Genomic DNA, 23,421 nt, shown 5'->3' with positions numbered 1-23,421 from the left:
CTGAAACCTGTCATTATAAGCAATAAGCAATCATTAATGAAATGCTCTGCATCACAGACTTTCCATGGGGCTAGACGATTGCTTTGCCTACAAGACAGACTTGATCACTAATTTTCTGTTAAGACGGACTTTGACAGAGAGGCTATGTGGTGACAGCAGCAGGGGACTCCTGATTACTAATCCCACTATAACATCAACTCCGTGTGACCTTGGACAAGTCATTTAGTGTTCTTTAAACAACAGCATTATGTGGTGATTTTTTCTCTTGTCTGTGATACTATGACTAGTGATAAGGTTACATTTAGTTCCAGATATATGGAGATTAGATTAATGAACTTCCATTAGGCTAGTTCAGTAAGGTTACATGAAAATATTTTCCCTTTGGTTTGCCCAGTATATTTTCACTTGTATTGCTTATGGCAAAAATAAGAGCATTCTAGAGAACAGAAAGCCCCCATTATGAAATGTCATTCTTTGGAGCAATAGAACTTAATATTTTTTCATAAGTGAGATCCTCCATTTCAAACATCTCACTAAAACATGCATTTTCTTCTTTCCCCTTCTCAGTAACAAAGCTGCCTCTTTATTGGAGTGACTTGAAAGCTGAATAACTGGATTCCTTCCCAGTAAATATCTGACATTTGTTTAGTCAGTGTTGTCATGTATTCAATTAATGTTGGACATCTCAAACTCATTTATTTATTGCTCTGATTTTTATTCTAATCTCCCTCAAGAACAAATACCTTGGAAAACGGATGGCTGTCTGGAGGCATTTCCTTTTATTTTTAAACACTACCCACAGTGTATGCCCCACCACCCAGCAGGGATCATTATGATTTAATCTATAAAGGGGAATTTTGTCACTTGCCCTTAAGTGGCTATGCAGAAGCATATATCCAGATCGCTAGTCTGCATGCAGGGAAGAAAGCAGGCTTCATTGGGTCTCAACTCCCCCTGCCCTTGGTAGTGAGTAGGTGGAGAGGAGGTGTAGAGCAGATGGAACCTTAGTTTTGACTCCCAAAGTGCTGGCCAGCAGAGTGAGCTGGTGTAATGGGGGAAGAAACATGTACCCTCTAAATGGCTGCTGGAACTTGCCTTCTGCTGGAACCAAGGGGAACCAAGGTAGGAATTGTGATTCTCTGGTTTTATATCGGTTGATAGAAGAAATGGTGCCCATGTGGCATGTGTAGCACCCATTCAAGATTATGGAATCACCTGTACACATCAGGCCTAATTCCCCTCTCTTACACCAGTGTAAATCTGACTTCAGTGAAGTCATTCCCACTTTACACTGGCGTAAGTGAGAGAAGAATCTGGCTCATCAGTCAGGATACGTTCCCCAAATTGTGCAAACCAGAAATTTATTTTTTTTAATTTTAAAGATGAACCTTTTTAAAAACAAACCAAACCAAACCCCAAAACACACCTTAAAATGATTAGGGCTAGTGGGGAACTTATTTTTCCCTCGCAAAAAAATTTTAGTGTCTTTTTTTTTATTTTTGTCAATTTTTCTTTGACATTTTTGATTTGACAGAAAGCCAGCGGTTTCAATTTCCAGCAACCAAAATCCATTAGGTGGACCATTGGGGAGAGTATAGGAGACTGAGTAAGTAAAACTGGGTTTTAGTCCCAGTCCGGTCACTGACTTGCTGTGTGTCCTTGGTCAAATCACTTAGGGCTTGTCTTTATGTACAGCACTACAGTGGTGCAACTGCACTGATGCAGCTGTAGCACTTTGGTGAAGATACTCCTACACTTGGGAAAGCTTCTCCTGTCAATGTAGTTAATTCACCTGCTTGAGAGGTGATAGCTATATCGACGGGAGAAGCTCTCCTGCCAACATACCACTGTCTTCACAGGGCTAGGTTAGTATAACTACATCACTCAGCGGTGTGGATTTTTCACAATCCTGAACGACACAGTTATATTGATACAGGTCTGTAATGTAGACCTGGCCTTAGAGCTTGGTCTTCATTTAAACTAAGACTGCTGTGCACTGCCTGGCAGTGCAATGGGGTCTTAAAGTAGATGTAAATGGGTAAATTATTACATTTGCACCTTTGTACACAGCCAGAGGAGTGTATAGTAGCCTTAGTGTAAATGAGAACCAGGCTGTTGACTTTAACCAGGTTGTTAACTTTCCATTTTGACCTCTGTAAGTGGACCTTCTGCACCTTTGCTCAATGATTGTTAGATCTGCTGTATAGGTGAAAAGTACGCAGTATTATTATTATTCAACCCACAGAAAATGTACTGGATTAGATATGTTTTACAAAATCCATTTGTCTGCTAATAGCCAGTTTCCTTTGTGACTGCAGTCTACTGCTGTTACCCTGTTTTCTCTGACCTACAATATCTGGTCATGAATAAAAGCTGTATGGGAACAATTTGTTTTTGGCAGAAGTTTCCCAGTCAGCCTGTTCCTCTCTTTCCTTATCACATTTGTGTTAGCTTTGTTTACTGGTCTTTGACTGGGGTCCCTCTTCTATGTTCTTAAAAATATTAAGCAAACCGTACAGCTATTCTACATTCACATTTTAATTACAGTCTCTTATAATACAAAACAAGTGTATCAATAGAGACTTTCTCTCCCACTTTCCAGCATTCTCAGGGATGCTGTGGGTGATTTCCTCAGTCCTCCAAGGATCTTCAATTATTTGACTCCCTCTACATCAATTCTCAAAGTCTCTGTGTACCAGCAACCATTCTGCCTGCCTAATGGAGGGATGGATGCACTTTCTTCAGAGCCATTCAGTGGTGCTCTAGAAATGGCTCAAGTAGCTATTAGAAAGTGAAGTAGTTTGCTTCCTTCCATAGCAAGACACCAAAGAACAAGCAAATGTGTCTTCATCATAACCAGAATGTGTTGTTCTGCTGGAGTGACCTTCTAGTGGAATCCAGTATTAACTTACCCTCTTTGTCTTCCTATCATGCAATACTAACTTCAACAGGATTTGACTTGACTTGAACTGTTGGCCATCTGATACAAAAGCACCAATCCTACCACTTGAACTGAAGAACCTTTATTAGCTAGTCATAGTTGCCATCACCATTTTTATACCTTTTTCAGGATTCCCAAAGCTATCAACTATAACATTAATCTCTGCCTGATCAAAAAATTTAGTTAAAAGGATAGTTAGAAAAAGTTCTTACTGTGGCGTTTCTTTGTGTCTGCTTTACCTTCTTCTTTTGTTACTCCCAGACAACCCATTAATTCTTGAACTGATAAGGATTTGTCATTGTTCACATCACAGTATTCTACAAACTTCTTCACACATTTTTTGGGCTTAGACTTTTTTCGCAGGAATCTCTTGAATGGTTTGATTTCCTTTTTGCCGATGTCACCACTGGAATTTTTATCAAGTTGTTTGAAATACCAGTGAACCACTCTCTCTTCCAGAGTATGATTTGGATCAGGTTCTGAAAGCCTGCAATGCAAACAGAACATTAAGCTTTACATTTGATCACACAGTCCTCTTCTGTTACTTATGAATCATTAGATTAATATTGGTGGATAAGGATATTTTAGTGAGGTAGGGTGACTTGAGAAATCATTTGTGACTAATTCTTGATGTCCTGAGGAGTCCAGGTTTTACAAGAGCTGCAAATGAACACCATTATTATACAGTGATCACACTTAATTTTTTTTGGTGGCTTGAAAGTTTTAAAATGGTGAATCAGTAAAAATGTTCATATTGGTTCAAACATTTTATATATGACCATTAGAAATCACACATCCCTACCAATGGGGAGTTGAGACTGGAATTCTGGTTCTGCTGCAAATTCCAGGTCTCTGCCACTTAACTAAAGAAGATTGTCCATAGAGCAGTGGTTCTCAAAATTTTGTACTGGTGACCCCTTTCTCATAGCAAGCCTCTAATTTCAACCCCATTATAAATTAAACACTTTTTTATATATTTAACACCATTAGAAATGCTGGATACAAAGTGGGGTTTAGGGTGGAGGCTGACAGCTCGCAATCCCCCAAGTAATAACCTCATGACCCTCTGAGGGGTCCCAACCCCAGTTTGAGAACTCCTGCCATAGAAGCTAACAATAGCAGGCCCCTTATATTCTGTGATGCAGCAACTAGAGGGTACCATCACACAAATACACACAAAACCAATCATGATTCAAGGACGCTGACAAGAGCCAGCGTCAGAAAGAAAATGCAGACGGGCAGATGAGAATAAAGACAAATATGCATAATTTCCTGTTTCTCTGGGAAAGATGATGATGCTAAAATATCTTCCTGCCATAAAGAAGGGGAAGTACGGGAATTAATAATTCTTGTCTCTGTTATGATTTAAGTATACAATCACAGAAGACACATGGTTACCACAGAAAAATATTGAGTGAGTGTGCTGTGGAATCCAGAGGCTAGAAGCCATGGTGTCTTAGCAATAGCTCTGGCTTCTTCAGAGAGAAGAGGAATGGTCACAGCACGATTACTCTGCTGAAAAACATATCTGAGATGTATGGATGGCAGGACATTACATTGTATTAAAAGAAAGGAAACAGTGTTCCACTTGGCATAAAAGCCACTTCTAAGATTTATGAATTGAAACTTCTCATTTACAAACTCTACACTGAGAAATGGAAGTTATTGTTTTCCTTCCCATGGCTTATTTAAAAATTCCCATTGCAGAGATTCAAATGAGGTGCTTAATTAACTGACCTTTTTGCTTTTGACCATTATATTCTTTTAGCATCTCCCACTCTCATTGCTATTTCAAAATGCTGAATGCTAAATTCTAGGCTGAAGGTCAGAATCTGCTTTCAGTTACATTTTGGAAGCGCCCATTGCAGTCAATGAAGTAGCCAGGGTATAACCAATAACATAAGAACTGCCATGATGGATCAGACCAATGATCCATCTAGCCCAGTATCCTGTCTCTGATGGTGGCTAGTGCCGGATGATGCAGAGCGAATGGAAAGAACAGAGCAATGTCAAGTGATCTATCCTCCGAAGTCCAGTCCCAGCTTCTGGCAATCAGAGGTATAGGGGCACCCAGAGGAGCATGGCTACTAGCCATTGATGGACCTATACTCCAGGAACTTATCTAATTCCTTTTTGAACCCAGTGATAGTTTTGGCCTTCATAACATCCCTTGACAACGAGTTTAATAGGTTGACTTTACATTCTCTGAAGAAATTTCCTTATGTTTGTTTTAAACCTTCTGTCTACTAATTACATTGGGTGACCCCTAGCTTTTTTGTTACGTGAAGGGGTAAATAACTCTTCCCTATTCATTTTCTCCACTCCATTCATGATTTTATAGACCTCTTTCATATCCCCCCATACTCATCACTCTTCTAAGATGAACAGTCCAGTCTTTTTAATCTCCCCTCCTATGGAAGCTGTTCCATACCCCTACTCATCTTTGTTGTCCTTCTGTGTACTCTTCCAATTCTAATATATTTTTGAGAGATGGGATAACCAGAACTGCACATAGCATTCAAGGTGTGGGCATACCATGGATTTATATAGTGGCATTATGATATTTTCTGTTTCATCATCTATCTCTTTCCTAATGGGCTCCTAACTTTCTGTTAGCTTTTTTGATACTGCACATTGCTTTCAGGGAACTATCCACAATGACTCCAAGTCCTTTCTTGAGTGAAAACACCTCTTAATTTATAGTTGAGATTATTTTTTCCAACATGGATTACTTTGCATTTATGAATATTGAATTTCATCTGCCATTTTGTTTCCCAGTCACCCAGTTTTGTGAGATCCCTTTGTTACTAGTCATAATCAGCTTTGGACTTAACTGTCTTGAGTAATTTTGTATTGCATACAAATTTTTCCACTTCACAGTTAATCCTCATTTCCAAATCATTTACCACTTCCCATTTCCACAATTTACCACTTCCCATTAATAAAACTGACCATTTGTTCCTACCCTTTGTTTCCTATCTTTTAACCAGTTACTGATCCATGAAAAGACCTTCCCTCTTATCTCATGACTGGTTAGTTTATTTAAGAGCCTTTGGTAAGCAAAATATGGTCCTAATCCATTAATTTAGTCTAAAGCAGATGAAGGAAAATCTGAAGATAGAAATAAATGGGTAAAGGATATCATCATGGAAAGGAGAAGAACATCAAAACACAATGGCTTACTGGATCAGTCAGTGTAGTCCAGTATCTTGACTCCAGCTGTGACCCACGATGGATATTTTTAAAGAAAGCATAAAATCTCCATAATGTGTTTGACTAGTGCAATACTATAAATTCCTTCCTGACCCCAGGTAGGTAAGCAGCTTGTACCCAGAAGCCTGAAGATTGTTAGTACTTAGGCATTTTAAATCCTAGCTACAGTAGCTGCAGACATCTATTTTTTCGAAGAAACCAGGCAAAATTGAAAACAGGAAAACAGCCCACTTTCTTCAAGTGAAGTTTAGTAAGAAAACAAAAATCAGGACTGGGGTGACTTATTTGACCTGATGCTATACTGCTGGTGAGAATTCAGACACCAACAACAAAGGCTTTAAGTTTCTGCCTGGTGGATACAGCCCATGATATTTTTGCAGGAGATATTCCCTAACAGTTCTAATGGAAACTGTTTGGACTTCATGGAGGTAGAAATAAAATTGCTGTTTAAAAGAGTTTTTTTGTTTTGTTTTTTAATTTCCAAAGGCAATCAAAACTCTTTAAAGGCACACACAACAGATCCATTTCCAATCACCCAAGTAAAACCCACCTGCTGGAAGACAATGATGGATCGGAGACTGCGTGGACCATATCAGTGGAGAGTGCATCCAGAACACTGGTCAGGAACTCATTCTTCTTGGCCCCTGGACAACCTAGGAGAGAAACAGAGTTTCCTTTTTCTTGTGTTTCATTTTCCACATAATAATTTAACTCCAAAAATATTTCTTTGTTAGAGATGGATCTGAACCAGAATACTATATTTAAGCTCTCCACAAACTTTGGGCAAGTTAACATCCTGGTCTAGGTCCAAATTTCTAAACTCAGGCCCATCTCTATATGATGGATCAGAACCAGAAAACAGGTCCAATGACCCTTGAAGTCAGGGGAGTCCAGATTCAGAACTAGCTCCCATGGTTTGGATGCATCTCCTTTTATCTCAAGATTTTTTTTGTTTTGCTTTGTAACATAAGTTCTTTATTGGTGCGATATGTTGAAAAAAACAGTCATTTGACGCTTGTCCATCAGAAGTTTGACAATGCAGGGTACAAGCCAAATAGCATGACCTTGGTTTTAGATGCCCTCTTTTGCTACTCTTAAATATGTTGATCACCACTACTGTGGTCTGCAGTTAATCTCTCTGTGCCTCATTTTGCCATTTGTGAAATGGGGATAATACTTCTTTTTTCCCATCCTTTGCCTGTTTAACCTATTTAGATTGTAAATTCTTCAGGGACAGGGACTGTCTCCTTTAGAACATCTAGCAGAATGGGGCCCTGATCTTGGTTGGAACTTCTAGGTGCTACTGTGATACTACTTAATAATAATAAAGTCACTGCCTCAGGGAGCTAATGCTCTAAAATAGATTGACAGCACAGTTCAGAACTTAAGGTGCATATTTCACCGGACAAATATACACTGGAAAATCCAATTTCAAAGCAGGGCATCTGGAGCATAGGGATTCGGTTGATAATCTAACAGTTGTTGACAGATGGATTTTTCACTTACACAATCCACCTGTTTTATCCCCCAGCCCTCCCCTACTCCCGGGATCCTGATCCAAACTTCATGCTTTCCCCTATCTCTGTAAAGGACTGAACTAAACTTCAGCATGAGCCAAATACCCACAAACTTTGCAGAGGAGACAGCGGACTGAAATCCATATTTTGCACCTCAAATTTCTCTTTAGTATATTAATAGTAAATACTTCTAATGGAGGCCCAGTTACTCTAGTGTTCTTCCAGAAAGCAGAAGAGGGGAATGCGTAGAAGGCTTGTGGGGAAGGAAGATTAGTGTATCAGTAGGCATTCATTACTTTATTACACTTCACAACGGCCCCTCAAGAAGGAGGTGGAATTATCTGAGACTGAAAAGCTCAACCTTGTCTGGCAAGTTATTGTTTAATATGTCCCATGTTGATACAAGGAAATGAGCTGCTGTTATATTAGTCCTGTGTGGCACAGTCAGAATGGGTTAAGCTGTTTTGCAGTTGTATGCAGCAACAGAAGACACTGAATATTATGTGAAATACATTTATGCAGTTACGAATTCCCTGTCTTGTATATTTCCCCTTGGCACTGGGGCTATTTTATCCATGTAAGATGCATATAACAGGAATTCACTAAAGCAAGTTCCGTTATACTAAAAGCACATATCTGAAACCAAATGTGACTCTCTTACAAGAGTTCCTCTTTGCTTTAGTCATTCTCCATTTTCCACTGAACACAATCTGAGAACTGAGGCAGCGCTTATGGAAAATAAAATCACTAAGGAAGAAAAATTAGCAGGGTAAACAATAGCTTGAGATGACTTGACCTCTCTCTCTTTCTTTTTGACTTATTTTTAATATCCAAATTGGATAATTTAGGAGCTACAATTCAATTTTTTCATGTCACTTTGTAACAACTTTGACACATCTGTAAGAAACAAAGGTTATAGTTAGGAATGTTTTCCAGTGGCTATCCATCCAGCTGTCAGACACACACAATGTGCACACAAAAATTCAAAAATCAGACGTTAGCAATTCATGTAAGGCAAAGCCAGACAAGAAAATAAATATATGTCTTAATTCACAAGAAATTACAAAAAAAAAAATTCTTATAGTTACAGACCAGCTACAGGCAATTTTGCTTAAAATGAACTGGGGTTCCTAACTGTGTGTTTCATAAAATTGCAAGAGCAGTTGGATCGTCATCTTTGTAAAGAAAAAAACCTTACTGTTAAAACAAATAACCTGTTGCTCTGAAACATTCTCAGTTATAACTCTGCTACTTAACATGAATTGAAACCACACAAAATCCTCAGCACTTAAGCGCAGAGCAAATATTCAGTTTCTCCCAATTATAACTTTTGCTGACGTGAGGGCAGTTACATGGTAATCACAACATAGTGAAACCTCTGTTCTCTACAGGTGTTATCAACTCAGAATAATTCTCTGGGGGCCTCATGCTGTTCTTTAATTTCCCACAAGCTTGCGGGTAAAATGGCAGAGCTAGGGGGACATTTAGTTGGATTGTAATGAATAATTCACTCTCAGTGGACTGCATGTCGAAAGGGAAAGGCTAGTTTGTTATGAAGATCTTATGGCTTTTACTACGGTATACTTGCTTCAATTTCTTTTTCTACTGCTGCCTATATTGTGTGGGTTTGACAGCTTATATAATTTGTTGTTAAAGGGTTGAATTTGAAACCACATGGTGTTACACTCCAAGGTTAGGCCTTGGAGACAAGAGTTCAGAGATGTAACACAGAATTAAGTGTTTACTTTAGGGATAGTTTTACCCACAATTACGTTCTCCAGTCAAATATAGAATAGTCCTTAGAAACCTTAAACCGTCAAATACATACCACACATGACAGGAACACACAAACACCTCACTTCAGCTAGAAACACAACAATATAAAAGCAATTAAGCAAAATTTATTTTATATTTATGCATACACATGTGTGTGCACATATATACACATCTTTATATAAATATATCTCCCCTTAGAATTAGCTCTGGGGAGCACCAGCCTTAGTGTGCCAAAGTAGAGTATTTTCAATCTCAAAAGAAAGTCTTTTGCAGCACACTTACAGGAATGAGTAGAAAAGTGTGTGTGTTCACTGATGTAAAAATGTCTAAATGTTAAAAAAAAAATAATAATAATTAGAGAGAGGAGTCATTTGCTGTATTCACACTAACCCTCCTGCTGCATCAGCAACTGAGGAAATTGTTTCTTGAGTTATTTGTCTTAAGTCTGATAGCATTTAACTTGAGCATGAGCATTTTTACTTCCCTGTTGTTTGCTAATATTAACATAGGGCTAAATCTTGTCCCTAGAAGCTAGTACCCGACACTGAAATCCCTTTGAAGATTATAGATGCTTTTCCATGTGACAGGATTTAAACAGTGGGCCATAGTGTCTTGTCACTTCTACCTATGTAGCCCCCTTGACTTCAGTGGGGTTGCACAAGTATAATGGAGAGCAAAGTTCAGGAGAGCATCCTTGTTATTTGGTTATTTGGTTGGTAGTTTTATATAAAAAACTGGAGGTTTGCTTTTGTTCAGGTAAGTAATGGAAAATTCCTGTCTATCTAGGAACTTTGTGTGACCTGTAGGCCTGTGGTATTTGAGCACCTCCTAATTTTGTGTGTCCTGGTTCAATGCCTTAACCACAAACCCATCCTTCTTCCTTTTTGGTGAAGTTCATCTGTAGTGCAGAAGGCCAGGCAAGGTCATCTTCAGCACTTAAACCCTGCAGAGGGGCCACACTAGAGATGGGCTGGGCACTGCTGAGAGGGTGCCAGCCCTGCATGGTCCAGTGCATAAGGATGCAGTGAGATAGGTTGGGGTTAGCCAGAGGAGGGCTATAGATCCACTATGACTAAAATCCAGTGGCCCCAGTATCTCATGTATGTGGCACAGACAGTCCGGACTGCTATTTCTAATCCTGGACTGGGATGTAGATTTCAACTCTCCATTAAACCTATGTATTTTGGGGGTTTTGTGTGAATTTTCTTTGTTTCAATTTAAGAAAATCAGATTGAATAGTAAGCAAGAGGTAGTAAAAGAAATATCTTTTAGGCTCATATATTAAAATTCAAAATATTTAGAGCTTGGAATATATATAATGTCTAATTTTGTTAGTCCAAGTTCATTAGATGCAGACTACTATGTTACTTACATGGTTGAATATACTAAAATTAAGGGGTGATGTGCATAACAGAAGAGATGAGCCAATGAATTAGTTTTTGCAAGTGATGAAATGTTGAAGTTGGACAAAGACATTTTTGATAATGGCAAAAGCAGTTCGCTGAGATTATATTTTAGCACTATTATTATTCTGGTTATGCAATAAAAGAAGAATAATTAAAATACAACCTAAAGTAAAGAAAGTGTAAAACTGTTTTCTTGCCTTCTATGGTGTTGAAGGTGAGTGATGCTACAGTCTGTGACTTTTCAGGGATGTAGTTTTGGGGACAAAGCATAAGTGAATGGGACTGAAATATAAGAAGCTTCTCAACTGTCGTAAAATTCAAAGCAAAACTTGAAAAAGTTTGGCTGACTTTATTTGTAATTTTTTTTTTGGAGCACTTCTGTTTTCCTGGTTCTAGCTGGAAATTGAAGCAAAAGTGCTGACCTACTCAGAGGAAACACTGTTCTTGCTTTACTCTGTGCCTGATTGGAAACAGGGGGGTTTGGAAATTGTTTGAGGGAGTCCCTTCCTACACAATAACCAGCCCAGTTTTGCAGTCCTAAGTGGTCTGGATAGTTTGATGAAGCATCTGATATTCTGAATGCTTATGTTTAGCCAAAATGAACCCAAATGCCTGACCTTTTGAGGTTCATCCAGTATTAAATGGAATATAAACTGCAATCTACCCACATGGATCCAATTGCAGGACTGGGACTGCTGTTTATTTTTCTGAAGCTATAGCATGGTGACTAGGTCAGTAAACAAAGCAAATGTGATACAGAAGAATCATAAGGCTCAGGAAAGAAAAATAATGAGGTGCCATTTTTACAGGATTACGTTTGTCGGAAATACTGTATTTCAAAATCACATGTCACTGAAATATGCAAGTGCCATTCCTGGCCATAACCACACTTTCTTAAATAGCTTGTCAAATTCAGTTTAATAAAAGCACCACAGCCAGCTGATCCTCTGTGTTGTCACATAGGATGTCAATTGTTATGAATGTCAATGTTATTTTGGGTGTTGCAATACATCGACTAAATTTCAATTAAAAACAATATACTACTTTTAAGTTGCTTAGGTATTTTCCTCATGTGGCTATTTCTTTTTAGGAGATGAGTACAAAATAACCACATTAAATTACAACAATTTAAATGTCCATTAAGGAGAAAAAGGAATTACAAAACAGTTTGTAATTCTGGAAATGACGTGATTAGCAAGGTGCACAGTTCTGTAGGGAAATGGAAAAATGGAAGTGTAAGGAAATGCTTAGTGGGGATGTCTACCACATTCATTAATTAGCTTAAGCAGACTACTTAAGCAGGGAAAATGTGGCCTTTGCTGCAAACTGATATTGTACTTTTATCTCCCTGGATATCTCTGACTAAGCAAGACTTTTTCCCCTGCAGACATGAGAATCCCAACTGCACCCACCCTTTGCTAACACAAGCCACAAAAGACTGTATTCAGATACTGGTAATCATCTGCTTTTAAACCAACAGAATGGAGGAAGCTCAGAGTAAGGTTCTCAAATTGATTCAGCCCAGACACATTTGCATAGATCGTAGCTGTTTTTCAAGATGTGCGGTCTAGAAATGCGTCCTGTCTGAGAGCTGAGCCCTCCCACTAACTATGATCCCCACGTGTTGCAGCACGGTACAGTGTGGCATGTCAGATCAGCCACGATTTAAAGAACCCTTGTGATACCTCAGCTGCCTGGGGGGATGGGGGGGGGGTGTTTTATGGATGTTTTCAGACCCGTTTAGGAACTGCCTTTTTTGTAAATGCAAATCAGATATGGGGCAAACCCTGCCCCACACCACAAATGGGGAGTTCCACAGATGCAGCAAAATGGGTGCAGTTCTGTTGCTAAAGTGGAAGCAGGATGTTTGGAGCCAACAAAGAAAGTGTTCACACCTTGTGCCATGTGGATTCCAAACACGCTATTGGACAGGAGTAGTTAGGAATGGGGTAGGGTGAGTTGGGGCAGGAGTTGGGGAGACAAATGTGAGACAAGAGGTAGGTGGGAGCCACACAGTGCCCTGGGGGTGGGAGAAGGGAAGGACAGACATCATCCACTTGATAAACTTCAATACCCTGGCCAACTTTCTGTTTAAGTTATGTTAAAATGTTTAAAATAGCCAAAGTTATGAATCAGTTCCTCAAATTCATGTTTTAAAATTGAAACCATTTCTAAGACCAAAAGACATCTGAAACTTAATTCCCACCAATTTCAATCATAGCACGGGGGGAAGGGGACACTGCTCCGAGGCCAGCGAGTTATAGACTGAATTTTAATCCAGAGTGAGTTTTTGCAGCACTGATTAAAATGAGGGTTTACAAAATGGAAATGCTGACAGAAACTGAGCTAAAGGAAGAGCTAGCAGGAACCGCTAAAATGTTCCTTTACCATGGAACGGGCTAATCCTTGGAAATCTGAAGTGTTGGTATAGCCTTAGCTTGGAGCTGGCATTTGTGTTACCTTCATGGATACCTATTGCTAAATTTGACAGCTTGTGGTTTCAGGTCTCAGTGGCTAATCTTTAGTTAAAGAAAAGAAACCGTGAAATGACTAAAACAAAGGAACAAAGAAAAGTCCTATAATTGCTCAGTGCAGTGGTTTTACAGGATGTGATTTTATGCAGTATTGAGACTGTCTCAGCTCCCCCTGAGGTCAAAGGGAGTTGAGGGTGCCTTGGCATGTTGTGGGATCAGGGACTACATCAGTAGACAGAATTCATTTTTAAAAAAAAATGAAGTTCAACTAACTAATCAGCATCTAAATAACTACTGCGGGGCACTAACAGAGGTCTGGGTAGTTGTGTTGGGCTTTCTAACTAGCCTTTGAAAATTGGCATCTGTGTAGAATGGATCCCTGGAGCCAAATACAATATAGTGTACTTTATTAAACAATGAACGGATGTTTACATCACATTGAGTGTCTGACTTTTACCCACAAAAAGCAGGGAAATTCAGAGCTAAATCTGACACTGTCCTTAATCTGGCTACTGTGTAAGAAGAATTAAATAAATGGATACATAATATTTGGCAGCTAAGATCCTGCAATGACAAAAGCACAATAGGGTAAATTAAAGATGGAGATGAATGAAGTTATGGTTCTAAAATGTATTCCTGCCAGGCTGCAGTGCAGCTGACTTAATGTGAAGTAATTTACGGCATGCAGTTTGTTTATTAAATGTCTCAGATAGTATTACAATAGGATGATCCAATTACATGATGGCAATCCATTATGGATTACTAGGATGCTAACCACTAATCTGTATGTTAGGTTAACTGTGGCTCCTTACATCTTCTCAGTGGGAATGTCCTTCAGAAATACCAATTGTTGCATTTATTCCTGCATGTGTGCACAATAGCACCTTCCCAACACCTTCAGCAACAGTAGCAGTTTTAAAACTGGTAGTACCTTCAAACACAGTGCTGCTGGGCAGGGGCAACATCCAACAGCACTGAGGGAAAGAAAGTGAAGGAAGAGAGAAAGGAGAAAACTGAGTTGTGCATACTATGTGGGGGTGTAGGACAGAGAAATCATGAAAGAGTGGCACTCTCATTTTGGTATAAAATGCTTTTCATTTAGTTAACATTGATCCTTTATCAACTTAACTAATGAATATAAAGGCATTTTAATACCAAAATAAGGGTATCCACACAGATTTAAACTGAAATTACTCAGGGTGTGAAATTTTAACTGATATTTTTGGTTCCACTCAGCATGTACTTAAACCCTAAATCACAAGTGCATGCTAAACCAATACAAGCCAGGTTTAAACTGAAGCAATAGAGAATCAGCAAAAGCCCCTAAACCTTTAAATGTGTTTAAGCCTGACTTGTTTCAGTTTAGCTTGTGCCTGCTAATTACAGGGGCAAGTGAGATTTAAACCAATATAAGAAGGTTCAAAAAGGGTTTGCTTAGGGTTTAAGTAGATTTGTTTGTAAACAGATTTACATTAAGTTGGTGAAAATTTTGTGTATAGACAAGTTCAAAGATTTAAGGGGAGAAGGGAAAGAACGGTGTGTGGCAACTGAGGATGAAAGAGAGATACGATGGAGAATAAGGAGGAGGACAAAGGAACAAAAGAAAAGGGAGAGGCCATGCACCGAAAGCAAGAGGGAGGAGTAAAAAAGGTAGAGAAGTACTGCACGCTCCAAGCGAATTTCAGCAGATGGACATTCTGTGCTCTAATACAGACACCCTTGGCAGTGCAGACATTGAGTTAAAGGGATTAACATGTTATCAATCAGCTGGGAGGAAGAATTTAATTAGAAAAATGTGAATGATAATTGGGAATTGTCTAAGAACAGTCTACTAGGTGCCCAGAAAGCCATATTAGTCAAAAAACAAACAAACAAACAAACAAAAATCATCCCCCTGGTTTAGAGAGGAAGGGAAGGCAGCTATAAAGAATAAACAATATTTAACAAATGGAAGAAAGGGGAGGTTGATAGAAATGAACATATATCAGAAGGTAGGAATTGTGGAAAATTGATAAGGGATGAAAAATGAACAGAAGAAGAAATCTATGGCAAGCATAGTTAAGGACAATGAGAAGAAGGTTTTTAAGTATATTAGAAACAAACAGTCTTAATAATGGTACTGGTCCATTACCAGAGGGAAAACATAGAATTATCAATAATAATGCAGAATAGGCAATAGTGTTCAATAAATATTTCTCTTCTGTATTTAAGAAGAAAACAGAAGATGTAGTCATGATAACACTCTTTCCATTCCACTTGTATCTAAGGCAGATATTAATCAGCAGCTACTAAAGTTAGAAAATTTTAAAAATCAACAGGTCTGGATAACTTGCAGCTAAGTGTTAAAAGAGCTGGCTGAGGAGCTCACTGGACTATTAATGCTGATTTTCAATAAGATTTGGAACGCTGGGGAAGTTCCAGAAGATTGGAAGAAACCTAATGTTGTGCCGATATTTTAAAAGAAAATGGGACAACCCAGGAAATTATAGACATCTCGGTTTGACATTGATCCCAATTTTGGTGTTCACAATTCAAGAAGGATGTTGAAAAATTGGAGAGAGTTCAGAGAAGAGTCACGAGAATGATTAAAGGATTAGACAACATGCCTTACAGTGACAAACACAAGGAGCTCAACCTATTTTAACAAAAAGAAGATTGTGGTGAATTGATTAGTCTATAAGTACCTACACGGGACCAAATATTTGATAATGGGTTGTTCAGTCTAGCAGAGAAAGGTATAATATGGTCCAATGGCTGGAGGTTGAAACTAGACAAATTCAGACTGGAAACAAGGCATATATTCTTAACAGTGAGTAATTAATCATTAGAACAATTTACCAATGGTCGTGGTGGAGTCTCCATCCTGACAATTTTTAAATCAAGCTTGGATGTTCCCAAAATTATTTTGGGAAGGTTCTACAGCCAGTGTTATATAGCAGGTCAGACCAGCTGATCATAGTACTCCCCTCTGGCCTTATTTAGTTGAATCAACCTTGGAAAAATATTCATGGTTTTAGAGTTCAGGGAAAAAAATGATTTTGCAAACAGCAACTCCATAAGCTTCACCCATCCTGAATTTAAATGGCCTGATCTAGCACAGTACTTAAGCATATGCTTAATATTAAACTCATGAGAGGTCCCAATGAATGCGCTTAATTGCTTTGCTGGATTAGAGTCCAGTGTGGATTTTGGGGCATATAAAAGTAGAGGCAGCATGCTCTAGTAACAAGAGCAGAGGACTGATACTTAGGAGACTTAGGTTCTACCTCCAACTCATCCAGTGCCTTTCTTAGCAACCTGTGGAAAAGTATGGTAATTAAGTCTCTTTGTGTCACAGTTTCCTCATTTGTGTGACAAGGATAATATTGACCTAATTCTCAAGAATTTGAGAGGTTCAGTTAATATTTGTGAAGTGCTTTCCAATCCTTAGAAGGAAAACGCTATATAAGAGCTGTATCTTTATATCTTCTAAAGCAGACTTAATCAAAAATGACTCTTCTGTTCTACAAACTTTTTACCTATTTACCGGTAAATCGTATTGTATTAATCATGGTATAAAATGGGACTCCATTCTATCTTGGCTATATTAATGTTATCTGCCTTATATATAAATAGAGATAAAACAGGGATTGTGGGTGGCTGTGGTGGGCAGTTGGTGAATGAGTCTTTCACTTCTGGAGAACAGAGTTCAAATTCTGCTTTGATCAAAAGCCAGCTGAGTCATCTTAATTCCCATTTGTCAGTGTACTGTACCTTACCTCCCAGATCCACACAATGTGGTATTGCTAGTCTCTGCTCAAGAAAAGGTCAGCAGTCAAATAGATAGTTGTATAAGTACATGAGGTCTGAGGCACAGCGGAAGTTTACCTCATGCCTGCCTATACCAAGTATAGCACAGGCCAGTGCTGTTAGTCCTTATTTTAAATTAAATAAAAAATACATTTGCACCCAGACATTTAAGAATCGATATATTCATTGGCACAACTACTGGAGAAGATGAGGTGAATGTGTTCCTTCACATTTGTACCATCTTTATTTCCCCTCCAGGCTGCTACAGTTCTCAGTACACAATTTTTTTGTGTGGTTTCCTGTCTATATTCAAATACATTCATATGGGGGAAGGCAGTTACTGTACCTTACCTAATGTACAGTGAGCTAGCGTTGTATGTATTCAAACAGTCCTTTTGCATTAAGGAATTTCTAAAGCTTTATAGAGTCAGGCCCCAGTGGTCAAATTTTTCATGAAGTTCAGTCCTGATTTGAAACGCTTTTATTTGGAGTTGGGAGTCCAGATTTAATAAACCATTCAGATAACAGTATTATGATAAGAAATACATGTTTCTTTTCTCCCGGATACTGTGGTTTTATTCTCTGCTTTCCAGGGGAGATTTTGCATGGGCTGACCTTAGAGAATCAGATCACTGTGTATCTGTTCACATTGCCTCTTCCCCCTCCACCCTTCCACATGAAGTGACTATTAAGTGAAGTCTGCCTGCATGACACCCCACAGCTAGAGCTGAATGATAGCTAGCAACAATAAAACATTCGCCCAGCTGCTTAGTGAGGTTTCTAAGCTCAAAGCACAAGCAGCTGAGGAATCTGACAAAACAAGGTTTCACTGTAGAATAAGCAGCCAGTTTTTATTCTCCCAGAACACTCGTGCTTCCCAAATGACCCTGGTTTCACCAAGCCACCTGCCTCTGTCAGAGAAATTAATGAACTTCAAAAGTAAATACAACTTGAGATGAACAGCAAGCCCGTTTTTTATAAACACTGGAAATGCCAGCATCACAGTAGTGCATTTTTTCTTAAACAAACCATAAAGAGAGCGATAAGTAAAAACATGGCTTCTGGACCTTACATTCACTGCCACTGTATTGTCCATTGAGCTTTTTATAGATTCAGCTGCATGTCTGTGCAGTGCAGGATTTGATCCAGCAGTTTCACTCCCATAGACCTGTGTGTAATGCTAATATAGGAGTCAAGATGTATATTTCAAAAAATTCCTTCTTATGGATACTTCAGACAAATAATTTGTGTATTCCCTACTGGGTTAAACATTTCCAAAGGACAACATATTTCCTGAACAAAATCTTCCATATCCAGTGAGCTTAATCTGCACAACCCTGCCCATAAAACATGTATAGATTCTTTCTAAAACATTCATGTAAATTAGATATGCAGAATGCTAGACGGTAATGAACTGGCCACGTAAACAATTTGGCCATGTAAAGTGGCCACGTATGTGAGTTTGATGGCTCTGATTGCCCTGATCCTTTAAAAAAAGAAGCAGCAGCAGCAAAAACAAAGTGAGAAAAAACTAGGGACAAAAATTACCTCAGAGGGCATGTCACAGAAAGAGGAGGATTGCTGGCACATAGAAATATATATCTCAACAACTGTCACTACAATTTATTGTCCACAAAAAATAGTAAGTAGGTCAACCCTACTGTTCAGAGTGAGAAAACGGGTTTCTTTTTTCCTGAAAAAATTAAGAAGAGAAAAAAGGCATTAAGGGAACAAAAACTGATTTTGGCAGGAAAGCCTAGGAATGTATCTTGATTTCCATGGGAGCTGGATCAAGCTGACAATTTGACATCAGGGTTATATATTTAATGATAGTTATTTTTATTTGTGACTCTGATTAAAATCAATATGGCCACGTCAATGCCAGCTAGAGCATGGACTCTCCTTAGGTGCTATTTATGTAGTTCCAATAATCTCAGTCCCTAGGATTCCAGCTGGTGCTGTAATGGTACTGAAATAGGCTTTGTTCAAGCAGTTATGAAACCTTTGATCCCACTAAATGACTAAAGAGGGCAGGTTAGAGTTCTGAGAAACTTCCTAATTAGCTGAGTGCCAAGAGCTTACCAGGCCTCATGTTGTACACACACGTTCTTCCTTCCATGTGCACAGATTATTATTAGAAGCCTAAACTCGTATTTTTAGGAAGAGAGGTTCCTGACTTCTAACTAAAAAATAATGTTGGAAAGCCACAGTGGTGACTGGAATGTTAAATTCACTTCCACACTTAAATATGCAGGCCTTTGTTAATTGGTCTCCACCAATCAAGCTGTACTTTGTGCCTGATAAACACTCCTGGGACAGATTCATCCCTGCAGAAACAAGTGCAGAAACATCAACTTGCACCCAATGGTGCCTACAAGAACACTGTGCCTATAGATGATATTCCTGTGCCTTCCCTAGTGGGGAAGCATCTTAAATTCCCATCTGGGGCTCCATGGGAGCCCCTTTGATTGAGGTTCCCAGGAAGACACAGAGATCAGTACAGCTCTCAGCCAACCTGGCCTTGCTCATGCCCAGGCTGGCCTGAGCCATATTTGGAGCAAGTGCTGGCTGGCTCTAAGCCCCCTGCTGTAAAAGGAGCTGTGGATGGCTTGTACCTCTGTAATCCCACTGCAGGCAGACTTTCCACTGTTGGGGGCCAGCAAGCTGATTTCTGCTAAAACAAGCTGGCAGAACCCACAGAGTGAGTCTGGCCCAGTATATTTAAATCTTGGAAAATTCAATGTAGATATTCCAAACTCCACCACCACCACTGCAAATAAATAAATAAATAAAATACAAAATGTGCAGCCTTTTTCTGAGGCATTGTTTGCTTTGTACCCTTCTAATTCTGGACAAACTGTGCCATTGGAGGTTCACAAAATGATCCCATTTATTCCTGGCTTTCTGTGAATATTTCACTGTGGAAATTGATGCAGATACAGTGAATATAACAAAGTCCACCACTGTTTATAATTGGCTCTTTGTTGGGAGGGCTGCATATGCTAGGCCAGTTTCTGCTTTCATTTACACCAGTGCAAATCCTGAGCATCTTCACTGACTACAATGGAATTATTCTCAATTCAGAGAAATGTAAACAGAAGCAGAATTTAGCCCATACTTTTTACATTTCTATAACTGTGGAAATGAATAAGATGATTATACAAATGGGGTGGATTATATAAAATAAAAAGCAAGTTGGAAGCAAGTAACTACCAAGCATACCAATAAACCCATATCTAGTGAGCTGATTACAAAGCCACTGTTGAGAGAGAGTATATATATACACACATTCACACACCTGTCTACATATATTTTATAATGATTTGGATTTAGGGCCTAGCTAAGGTGGTAACAATAAATGGAATTTCTGAGAATTCTGACGTGATGGTGGGTTTGAGATAAGGCAGTGTGCTGAGTCCACTTCTCTCCAATCTTGGAATGGAGTTAATAAGTAGGACAGCCGTTATACAGAGAACATAGGAACATAAGAATGGCCATACTGGGTCAGACCAAAGGTCCATCCAGCCCAGTATCCTGTCTACCGACAGTGGCCAATGCCAGGCACCCCAGAGGGAGCGAACCTAACAGCTAATGATCTAGTGATCTCTCTCCTGCCATCCATCTCCACCCTCTGACAAACAGAGGCGAGGGATACCATTTCTTACCCATCCTGGCTAATAGCCATTAAGGGACTTCATGAATTTATCCAGTTCTCTTTTAAACTCTGTTATAGTCCTAGCCTTCACAACCTCCTCAGGCAAGGAGTTCCACAGGCTGACTGTGCGCTGAGTGAAGAGGAACTTCCTTTTATTTGTTTTAAATCTGCTGCCCATTAATTTCATTTGGTGGCCCCAGTTCTTATATTATGGGAATAAGTAAATAACTTTTCCTTATTCACTTTCTGCACACCACTCATGATTTTCTATCCGTCTATCATATCCCCCCTTAGTCTCCTCTTTTCCAAGCTGAAAAGTCCTAGCCTCTTTAATCTCTCCTCATATGGGACCCATTCCAAACCCCTAATCATTTTAGTTGCCCTTCTCTGAACCTTTTCCAATGCCAGTATATCTTTTTTGAGATGAGGGGACCACATCTATACGCAGTATTCAAGATGTGGGCGTACCATGGGTTTATATAAGGGCAATAAGAAAACTAATGTATGCTGATGATCTGGCCCTTTTGGCTGACAGCAAAGAGGAATAGGTAAATATGGTATCTGAGTAGGCATCTGTGTTTGAAGATCATGGTTGAAAGGTAAACACAAAGAAAACTGAACTTGTGCAAATAGGAAGAAGAGCTCTTGATTAAAGTTTCAGGAGAGAAGCTGAGTCTGAAGGAAAAAAGTGTGTACTTGGAAAGTACACTTAGTGCCATTGGAGAGAGATCTGGAGAATTGTGCATGGGCAGCAGTGAAAACGGTGTCAGGAGAACTGTGACACCTGCAACTAAGTAACAAATTGAAGGGTAAAGTGTTTGTCCCTGCCTGCTCTGTGATTTGAAAATGGTGCGTTTTAAGGAGATGGAAGAAAAGAAGATACCGGTAGCATGAAACAGTATACTGAGAAGAATGGCAAGCAAGTAGAGGGTTGACAGAGTATGCATGAAATAAATTAGGGGGAAGATGAACTTGGAACTCTGAGTGACAGATTGCAGAGTGCACATTTGAGGTAGACTGGACATGTGATAAGAATGGGAGAAAAATGAAGAGCCAAGAAAGCATGGAAGGAAGAAGACATCAAGAAAGGGCATAGAAGACCAAAAATAAGATTGAAAAACTCTGTCAAGAGAAGTTTAAAGAGAAAAGGATTGGAATTCTAAGACCTACGAACTCATGCCACGGACCAGAAGGAGTGGTAAAAATCATGGACACTGATCCTGTGAAAATGGGAAAAGGAGTTGAGAAGTGATGTGAGAAATGAAGTGGATTATGTTAAGTAGATTTAGAGGAAATACTGTCTATTTCTTTGTATTCCAAACTAAGGCTTGACAAGGAAAAAAAATCCCCTATATAAGACATTTTGCAAAAAGCTGATAGCAAAATCACTGTTGTTAATCTGGATGGATACATTCAACTAATAAATTGAGTAAGATGAAAGAAAATCTGTAGATATGTTTCTGGAAATCATGTCACAATTCTTGATAAAGGGGAGAAATAACATAGAATCATAGAAATGTAGCACTGGAAGGGGCCTCAAGAGGTGGTCAGGTCCAGCCCTCTGTGCTGAGGTAGGATCAGGTGAACCTAGACCATCCCTGAGAGGTGTTTGTCCAGCCTGGTTTTTAAACCTCCAGTGATGGGGATTGCACAATCTCCTTTGGAAGCCTATTCCAGAGTTTAACTACCCTTATAGTTAGGTTAGATATTAGGGAAAACTATCTAAATCTCCCTTGCGAGAGATTAAGCCCATTAGTTCTTGTCCTATCTTCAGTGGACATGTAGAACAATTGATCATAGACCTCTTTATAACAGCACTTAACATATCTGAAGACTTCTCAGATCCCCCAAGTCTTCTTTTCTCAAGTCTAAACATATCCAGTTTTTTTTTAAACCTTTCCTCATAGGTCAGTACATAGAAGTAGAGCAGTTAATATAGTACATTGAATTCTGTCCAATCCAGGAGAAAATTCCTCTTTATTGGGCTGATTTATATTTGTGGATTATCAGAACAGGTTTAAGAATTTCAGCATCTTTTCATCTGTGGATGAATTAGGACATATAACAAGGTGTGTGTGAGTTTTGTCTGATTTTGTATACACAGGCATATATGCACACACAATGATATGTATGGTGTGGTATAAAGGTTTTAAGTCAACGGTGCAGAGCATCCTCACATACTATGTATGTGTCACGTGTTTTCCACAAAAAAACTATTGTATAAATATTTGAGAGAGTTTTAAAACATTTTATTATGACTTTTTGAAAAAAAACCCAATGTTTCTTTGTTATTGTGAGCTCAACTCTGTAGAGCTCAGAGGGAGAGAAAAAGCATAGTTAATAAATGTAACATGTAAAATTGACTTACAATAGCTTTTCTATGCATTAAAAATTCCATGTCTTCGCTGTCCAATATGTTGAGGACTTCCAGGGGTAGGAGTTTGCATCATTGGGAAGTAGAAAATCTCCCATTTCCAGTTAATTATCAGACTTTTTATCTGTCACTAATGCAGAATTGAATATTGCCCAGTTGGGGGTAGGAAGGAATTCTTTGGTAGTGTGTGATGTGGTGGGGTGGTTTTTTTTTTTTTGGCAACTCTTTTAAGTAGCTCAGGGGGTTGAAAATTTGGATTAATCCAGGGAGAAATAG

General features: G+C 39.0%; 1 protein-coding gene across 2 annotated transcripts in view; it reads right to left on the bottom strand.

Annotated features, from left to right (window-relative positions):
- SMOC2 (SPARC related modular calcium binding 2) overlaps positions 1 to 23,421 on the bottom strand; it is a 191,993-nt gene that overhangs the window by 6,325 nt on the left and 162,247 nt on the right. For both annotated transcript variants that reach the window (XM_038397794.2, XM_043511322.1), the window contains exons 10-11: positions 6,705 to 6,807; positions 3,154 to 3,428 (exon numbers count right to left, since the gene is read on the bottom strand). In XM_038397794.2, coding sequence (XP_038253722.1) covers positions 3,154 to 3,428; positions 6,705 to 6,807 — 378 coding nt within the window. The remainder of the gene's footprint in view (positions 1 to 3,153; positions 3,429 to 6,704; positions 6,808 to 23,421) is intronic.

This window comes from Dermochelys coriacea, chromosome 3 (assembly GCF_009764565.3).
Source record: "Dermochelys coriacea isolate rDerCor1 chromosome 3, rDerCor1.pri.v4, whole genome shotgun sequence".
Taxonomy (NCBI): Eukaryota; Metazoa; Chordata; order Testudines; family Dermochelyidae; genus Dermochelys; species Dermochelys coriacea.
Note: the sequence above shows the minus strand (reverse complement) of the source record. Positions and strands in the feature narration are given on the sequence as shown.